At 36.7% G+C, this 9,102-nt stretch overlaps 1 protein-coding gene across 1 annotated transcript; it reads right to left on the bottom strand.

The window, feature by feature from the left end:
• Window positions 1-647: 647 nt before the first annotated feature.
• On the bottom strand, window positions 648-8,247 carry LOC101252047 (cleavage stimulating factor 64). The gene is made up of 10 exons (XM_004233172.5): window positions 8,011-8,247; window positions 7,738-7,816; window positions 6,730-6,904; window positions 3,703-3,739; window positions 3,339-3,559; window positions 3,088-3,165; window positions 2,785-2,820; window positions 2,046-2,474; window positions 1,255-1,554; window positions 648-967 (listed from the first exon to the last, which is right to left on the bottom strand). Exons 1-10 carry the CDS (start codon window positions 8,045-8,047, stop codon window positions 830-832), a joined length of 1,530 nt encoding a protein of 509 aa, XP_004233220.1. The 5' UTR covers window positions 8,048-8,247; the 3' UTR covers window positions 648-829.
• Between the last annotated feature and the right edge of the window lie 855 nt (window positions 8,248-9,102).

The raw sequence follows: 9,102 nt of genomic DNA, 5'->3' as shown, positions 1-9,102 counted from the left end.
AAACGGTGTATTTGTATATTAAATCTTTCTCCCGCTTTATAAAAACACAAATTATACATTGTATAAAGCGAGAAAGAGATAAAAACAAAAGAGAACTGGTAAGGAAAAATTTGTGTTGTATAATTGTAAGTGTATAGAACAAAGCGATATATATTTGTATTTGTATATATAGTTTTTTTTAATTTATACAAACACAAACACAAATTTATACATTTATGTTTGTATAAAGTGAGAGAGGCGAGCGAAATTTCTATGAAGAGTGAAGAATGATAAAGTGTTTGCCATATATTAGAATTAAATGAAACTATGATAATAACATTTAATTTGAATTGATACTCCATTACTTCATACAATTTCCCCTTTAAACTATTTTGAAAAGCTTTGACCCACCCTATCACCTGCCTGTCCTGTTTGATTTTTTTTTGAAAATAAAAGGTTTGACCCGCCCCATTCTGCCCCAATTGAAATCCCTATATAAGAAAGGTTCGACCCGCCCCATCCTGCTTCGAGTGCTTCCCGTTTAATTTTTGAAAATGCTTTGACAAGCCTCATCCTGCCCCAATTGCCATCCCTATTAACGAGGGTGACATCAAGTAGCTTCAGAGTAATAATAGGAATAAATATTTAATGCTAGAGTACAACTTAGCTTGTAAAAACAGCCTGCTTACAGTCATTACATGAATGTAATACACCCAAGTGCATTTTTACAATCCTTTGGAAATACATCACTTTACAATATGGTAAATGATCCAAAAAACAACATGCCCTTCTGCAGAAATATTTCGGTGGGGCAAGTACCTGAGGTCCTTCGTCACGTATTAAAGTTTGGCTATGTTGGCTGCCGGAGCATCTGTTGGAGCTGAATGACCTGCTGCTGTTGATCTGGTGGCAGTGCACTTAACTGTTCAGGAGTGAGACCCAGAACTTGTTGCAGCAAGGCAGATTCAACGTCCGAGGGAAGCTGTACCTGTTAAAAAAGAAGAATATTTCTTAATATAAATAATCTACCATATTACAGTTACATCCCATGTGATTCTAAATAAAGTATCAAATCAACACAACAAGGGGCATTTAACATATTCACATCGAAGATTGTATGCATCGGATGTATTAGTTATGCATACTTCCAAATCAATATATCAAGCAATAAAACAAATGGAAGTAGAAACATCTTAATTCACTTATCATTTGCAATTGATCTAATCTTAAGTTCCTTCAATGGATTACAAAGAAACCTCAACACTCTAAAATTACCTGAGTAGCTTGTTTATCAGGGTTTGACATTTCTGCTGCAGCTAAAACTTGAGTCGAGCATCCTGACTGGGGCGTAGATACACTTGCATCAGGTAAGGCATAACTTATTCCATCATTTAGCCTTGTCGTTTTCGATGGACGACTCAGAGGATCTAGATTATATGCTGCCCCTCTCTTCACCTCAGGCAAACCTGAAGGGTAAGCTGGTATGGCAATCAAAGATGAATTATTAGGAGCCTGGGGTCGTCGAGAGTCTTTATTCGTATTATCCAAGACACCAGAAACTACTGAAGGATTTCCCTGTTAATAAAAAAACAAAATTATACAAGTTCACATTGATGTCCCTTTGGAAGAAACAAACTATCACATCACTAAAGGTAAGTCTCTTGCAGAAAGATACATACAGTTCCATATAGCTACTATCCTACGGACTTCCTATTTTATTGCGTTCGGGATACATATCAAGTAAAATTTCCATGAGTAGGAAAGGGGCAAGGAGCAGAGCAAGCGGCAAGGAGCAGAGCAAGCTATAAAGCAACCTTTTGCATAAGATTCTATTCATCTTCTCGTTTCATCCTAAATCTATTAAGTGAATCCTAAGCTCGCTTCCTTTCTACAGAAAATTTGTTCTTTGGAAAATTACTTAACCATTCAAGCATGACAATCATCCAAAGTAAGTTATATTGTCCTTATTAACTTATTTTCAAATTATTGTTCCCGTAGATTTTATATTTTGCCAGCTGCGTTCGTTCATTTGCAGTTGTAGACTAACAGTAAATAAAGATATACACCTGAGAACCTTGTTCCAATGACGGGGTACGCATTGATGAAGGAGGAGGAGGATAGCTTGTCTTTTCTGTCCCCAGCTGACTATTATATGTAAAATTCATGGAAGCAACTGGCCCAGCTTGTTGTAAGAAAAAAGGCTGCATTTGCTGCTTTACAGCAACAGAAGTTCCCACCTGAACTGGCGGATTAATTGACACATTGACTTGGGTTGCATTGACGGAAGGATTTCTAGAAGGGTTAGGCTGACTTTGCAAAACTTGGTTTTGCGATAGTGCTAGTTGAGTCTGAGGCTGTGCCTGGGGGAGCAAACTAGGGGGAAGTGGGGGTAACCCAAGAAGAGACTGAGTTGCCAGTTGTTGACTTTGTTGACTATCTAGAACCAATGGCTGCAGCTTAGGTGCAGCAGATTGCTGAATGTTTGGCGTCTGCAACTGCAAATTTCAAAGATTATCAGGTGCTGCTCTTTGTCAAACTGATCCTCAAAAAACAACTAAAACAGCAGCAGCAGTACAATGCCCATAATAAAATGAAGACAATATATGTGTGTGCTGATTTCCAAATAAAATCAAGAATAGGTGCTCCTTAATGTGATTATGATACCAAACAATAGGAATCAAAGTCAAAAGAACAATAAAGGAAAGGAAAGCTATAGGAATTTTGAAAAGATACACTTTGACAGCTTATCTATATAAATATATACGAGAGAGAGAGGTATTAAAACAAAGGAACCAGTGAACGAACCATTGGTTGGGTTACCATTCCCAGTATTAGTTGTGCCTGCATTGGCAAACAAATACAAACTAGTAACTGTGTGGTTTCAATATCATGCAATGTAAAAAGAAAGAATAGTGATATTCTGATGCTGAGAACAAGTAATATGATCCCCTTCATGTTGCACTAAAGCATGCTCAGCACTCCAGAAAAGAACAGCGGCTATGCAATTTGCAATGAAGAACGGATAATTGTTTTGAAGTCAGCAATACTAAAAATGCTAAACAACAGCATAAACTTGCAATATGTTGAGCATCTAACATAGGTTAATACCAGAAAAAGAGCTTTTGACAAATTTGGAATTGCTAGCAGCAGTTGGCGTGTCTGTTCCTTGTTTTGTGTACACATTGCCTGTCATCAAAATTACAATAATCATGTCAAGCAATTATCCACAAGGCTTGCATACTTGTGGGATTACACTGGGTATGTTGTCCATGTTTGTTGCTATTTTATAAATTTGCAGCAATATTCAAGCAGAACTAGAAATATCATGAGTTGGAGTGGTATGCAATCAACATCCTGACCTTGAACTCAGACATAACATCATTCAGTTGGCTCCTAGACAATTTGGACATATGTAGTGTTAAAGGATCTATCCCAGACTGATTGAATGAGCAGCCACTCTGAGCAGCTCCAAGAGTTCCTGCCATAACGGCTGCAGCAGTCATAGCTACTGACATGCCTAATGGCTGCTGAAGTGCAGAATCCACAGTAAAAACTGGTCCCCCAATGTGTTTTTGAGGATCTGATAGACATTACCACATAAAACGTTAGATTCTAATTTCAAAGAGAACAAAAAACAATTGATGATATGACCCCCCCCCCCTCCCCCCATTTTGTTTATTGAAAAAGAAAGGGTGAAAAAGCAGAAGGGAAATTGAAACATACCACCAACATTCACAGTCATACCAGGTCCGCCGCGACCCTGCCAAAAAGAAAAATATGGTCAATTGAGATGTTATTAAAGTTAGAGATGGAAAAATTTACGTCCAGAAAAATAATGGTACTACGTAACAGATGAAGTTCTCTCACAACATTTATGCTTCTGCTCTTCTCTTCAAGAGGGGTTTGAATATTAAAAAGTCCTACTTGCATCCTAATTTAGTAAACAGTCTTCTGACCGGGCACAACTTTTAGGTAACAGTTGGAGTTCTGATGTATTTAAATGAAAGTGGATTTAACAATGTAGATGAAGCTAACTGTGAAGTTGGTGAAACTGCACCTTGTTTATAGCAAGAAAAATGATATTGTAGCAAATAATTCCTCATTTCAGTCAAGGAAGTATATCGCTGGCCTCCTCAGGTTTACACATTAACATGAGCAAGAGCCTTCTTTATCCAATGAATGGTGGGGGAAATTCAGTAGTTAAATATGATTTTGGGGTGAAAAACAGGACAATTTCCTGCTGCTTACTTGGGTCTACCAGTATTTTGGACGGCGAAAGGCGATAAAAGGCGACAAGGGTCTGCCTCACCACAAGGCTCGCCCCTCACCTTTTTAAAGTGCGGCACCATTTAATACCAAAAAATTAAAATACTTAATTGCAAGTGTAAATAATCAAAATCTCAATAGCAATAACATATTAGCAAATATCTCAATTCCAAAACTGAAAATAGACAGTACATACTAGTAGTCTAGAACTTGAATGAGAAAAAAAACATATAAGAAGTCAAAACAAAGGTAGAAGTGATTCTAAGTCTGAAGAAGAAGAAGAAGAAGGAAAAAGAAACAGAGGAAGAAGAAATCTGAAAAAGAAAAGAAGAAATATGTATCGGTTACACTTTGGAGTCGCCGGAAAAGTCTGGCTAATTGCCGGAGGAGTGTAGTTGAAAACCCTAAAATTTCACCTTTTCTTTAAAAATACAAAAGGTGACACCTTTCTTGCCTTTCTCGCCTCTTGCCTCTCGCATTTTGTCATCATGATGTCGACTTTTGAAGATCGCCTCGCCACAAATCTAAAAGGAGATGAAGGGTTCGCCTCGCCTCTCTGCATTGGCGACGAGGCGATCGCCTTTTACAACACTGGGGGGTCTACATTTGGAGGCAAATCATAGAGCGTCTGTGCGTGTGGCAAGGAGCAATAGAAGAATAGGGAGGAAGTTGGATATGTGGAAAAGGAGTACTTATCCCTGGAGGAAGATTACCACTGATCAATAATGTCTTGGATAATGCCTAGGGCATTGGTCTAGTGGTAAGAACCAGTGGGTGATGTTTTGAAGAAAATTCACTGACCATTCCAACGATAACATGCTAAACACATTCCAAACCCTTTTTGTTGGTGAAATCATTGGGAAGTAGATACCAGTTTTGAAAAAAACAAACATAAAAACATGAGGAATTAAATGATCCAAGTTAGTTTTGGACATCATCGACTCCCTGATTCAATATAGTAGTCGCATCATACTTTAGTAATTTAAATCTTCTGGTGACTCTGTCAATGCAATTATCTTACTTCATCAAAGAAGTACTAATTTTAATTCAAAATATAAAGTACGACAATTAGTTCAAGATTGAGGGGCATCATAGATTCTTCCAACTGAACAAACTATATATCTGAAACTTTGCATAATGAAAACTTTACTTCAACAAATTTTATGCGCTAATGACTAGTTTAGATGTCCAGATCAAGATAGGACATCAAACAAAAAGTTAAGAGTAAGATGTGATCCAAAAAATCTACGAATGACTAAAAAGAAATTGACATATGCAAGTCAGATAGGTTAAACACTGCAGTGTTTTGGACGGTGAGAGGCGACAAAAAGGCGACAAGGGCCTGCCTCGCCACGCGGCGAGGCGAGCGGCGAGGCGCTGGCCTTTTTGAATCGAGGCGCCAATTAATACCAAAAATTAAAAACATTTAATTGCACATATAATATTCAAAATTTCAATAGCAATTACATATATTACAAATACTATAATAATTACTATAGAAGAATTAATTTTTTTCTTCAAAAAAATAAGGGACAGCAGTCACAACACAGCGAAAGCAGAAAGCATTTTACAGTAATCCGGGACAAAACAGAGAGCGAAGAAAACAGAGGAAAAAAGAGAGTAGTGGAGGCAGGGAGCAGTGAAGAGTGAAAGAGAAAGAGACGAATGGAGCAGCAACTCGAGGGAAAGAGACGAAGAAGAAAGCAGCGATTGAGGAAGAGAAGAAGAGAGCAGCGACTGAGGAAGAGAAGAAGCAGCAGCGACTCGAGGAAGAGAAGAAGAGGAATACACGAAAGTCTGATGAAAGTTTGAAAATAGATAAAAAAAGCTAACATTATTAAGTTAAACTTTTTTTAAAAAAAAAAATCAAAATGGCGACGCCATTTACGTCGCCTCGGCTCGCCTATTTGAGGTCGCCTCGCCTCAGTGGATAATGGCGACACAGACTCGCCTCGCCATTCGCCAAAGGCGCTATGGCGAGCGCCATTCACAACACTGAAACACTGTAGAGGCAAAAGTAGAATAAGTGAGCAAATTGCAGGTAGCTAAAATGGTTAAAGCACCAGATACCAATTTTGTCATTAACCAGGATAGAAGCCAGTCACATTAATGCTGGATATCTAAAAAAAAAGAATAAGTTCATCACTCACAGAACCTAGTGAGATGCCAACACTGCCTTCATCTCCCACAGAACCTAATGAGATGCTAACACCACCTTATATGAAATTTAAGCATCTTCACAACTCCACTAACACTGTCATGGTTTTGAAATAGCCAGACGCTAGTTGTTGAGAACCATATAATCCCATAACTTTGATATATATGGATATTTTGGTTGAGACAAGCAGCTCAAACAAGTAGGAAAATGGGTGTTCACTCCAGGGACAATAAATTAAGAAAAGGTATAGAAATAAACACACTGTACAGTAGTTTTTGGTAAGGAGTAATATAAAAAAATCGTCCAAGGACATTTAAATGTCTTACCTGTTCACGATTTCTGTCAGAATTTTTATCATTTTCAGCAAAATCAACTCTTAGCTGCCGACCATTTATCTCGTATCCCTTAAGGTTGCGGCGAGCACTTAATGCAGTCTCTTCATCCTTGTATTCGCAGAATCCATAACCTTTTGGTTTTCCAGTTTCTTTATCAATCACTAATCTGAGGAGGAAAATAAGGTGAATCGAAAGATGAGAAATGCTAGGTAGACTCATCCTAGTAAGAAAAGGAGAAGGAGGAAGAAATCAGCTCCTATAAGATGAAAAAGAGTCTCCTTGAGTCGGTCATCCTCCACAAGATGCCCTCTAAACAGAATTTTAAAATCCTTGCTGGTGAAAAGTTTCCGACCAGCTGCGATAAAAACTCCAAGCATTCATTTTTATTTATTTTTTGGAAGTGGACAAGCATTCATTTTTACACAATAAGATATAAATGATATTAGGTATTCTAGCTGTAGAGTTCACTTTGTCCATTAATTAAAAAATATTATTATATTTTATTTATATAGAATAATATAAATGTAAAACTAGAAAGGTAATATGCTTCGTGCCGTATTGAGATAAAAATGAAAGACTATGACAACGCGATGGGTAAATCGAGAAGATATATTAAATTAGTATGAATGCGACAACCACGATCGATGATGGCATGCCACGCCTGACGTAGTCAAACCGTTTGTGCTGCCCACGGGTAATAATGGCATTCACCTCAGATCCTCAATCAGCAAACTAACATTTACAGGGATGCATGACCAGAAAATCAGCATTACAAAAAACACCGAATTTGGGATGATCAAAAGGTTCAAAGAGTATTTGTTTAATCATCTTCACAACTTTCTTACAGATACTATAATGTTAGTGCACTTGGAAACTTGCAAAAGGACAGTCTTTTATATCCTCCTACAGATAATAAAATCAGCTGCTTTAACTAAATAAAACAAAGATAAATCAGTCCCTGAGTCAATTAAGGGAAAAGGCAAAGAAAATAAATTAAACCTGAAGGAAACAACTGGTCCAACTTCCTCACAGATTTGCATTAGTTGCTCCTCAGTAGCATCATAGGGTATATTCCCAACTACATCGCCCACAAATAAATTCAAATTAGGTTAATATCCTACTATCAGTACTAATATACACACAAAAGCAACCTAGTTTGTCCAATTGGTTAAAGTTCCAATCTTTTCAACTAATTAAGCAACACAGTTTGTATAATTACAATAATCCAAACAGAATTTCATAAAAGTGAGAGATACAGAAAATAAGGCTGACCAAAAACGCGGCGACGCTGAGAATCAGAAGTGGCCATAATTGTTAAAAGTTGAAGAAGAAGGTCCAGTGAATCAGCTTCATCCTTTCCCTCTTATAATTCGTGTCCCGCTCGTTCCTTTTCCTTTTCAAACTGGGATTAAGCGAACACGGCACCGCCAGAGCTCGATGAACCGAGGGCAGGAAAACGGGTCAGCGGACCCAATCACGGCAGCCCATTAATTTTAGCATAAATCTCATAATTTCGAGGGAAAATTATATATAATGGCAAATTAATAAATTAAATTAATTGTTATAACCATCATTATTTAATTATGTTTCATAGCAAACTATTTGTCACTATCCTCTCTCGCTTCCTCTTACTTTTATACTAACACAACTGTATAAAATTTGTTTCTATTTGTATAAAACAGAGAAAACTGTATAAATACATATATTGTTGTTCATCTCTATCCCTCTCCCAGATCTCGCTCGCCACTCTCCCTAATCTCGCTAGCCACTCTCGCCTCTCTCGCTTATACAAACAAAAGCGAAATGTATAAATTGCATTTCTGTTTGTATAAATCGAGAAAAAATTGTATATACACATGCAAATATATATATTTTCATCCTATACACTTATAATTATACAATAAAAATACTCCTCTGCCCAGTTTCTTTTGCCTTTCTCTCTTTCTTGTTTTATACAAATTCAAATTGTATATAATCGTTCTATACACTTATAATTATACAATTCGTTTATATATACACTTCATTTATACAATTTTCTATCCAAGTCTCTTTCTCTTTCTCGTTTTATACAATTCGCTTGAATTGTATATGCATTAGCGAATTATACATTTATATGTTTTCTATGAAGTGCAACTATGCAAACTTTGCTTTAGCATACAAACATGAATTTTATGTTTGCTATGTATGAAAGTTGCTCTAGTTTTAATACTCTATGAAATCACAATCCATCCCTAATAAGTTTTTTAATTACATAAATTCCTTAAAAATCAAAATACCTGGACACAATAATTGAAATCTTGGATACATTAATATTTGATATATAGTTTTTTATACATTAAATATTGTCTTTAGACACATTAATAT

This window comes from Solanum lycopersicum, chromosome 2 (assembly GCF_036512215.1).
Source record: "Solanum lycopersicum chromosome 2, SLM_r2.1".
NCBI lineage: Eukaryota > Viridiplantae > Streptophyta > Magnoliopsida > Solanales > Solanaceae > Solanum > Solanum lycopersicum.
This window is presented reverse-complemented; position numbering and strand designations above follow the sequence as displayed.

Bases quoted from the DNA above. Each gene is read 5' to 3' on its own strand.
- LOC101252047 (XM_004233172.5), bottom strand. From the start codon at position 8,047: ATGGCCACTTCTGATTCTCAGCGTCGCCGCGTTTTTG. The intron at 3,740-6,729 runs GTAAGACATTTA...TCTTTTTGGCAG, and splicing joins CTGACAGAAATCGTGAACAG to GGTCGCGGCGGACCTGGTAT. The intron at 1,555-2,045 runs GTGTATATCTTT...TTTTATTAACAG, and splicing joins CATTGGAACAAGGTTCTCAG to GGAAATCCTTCAGTAGTTTC.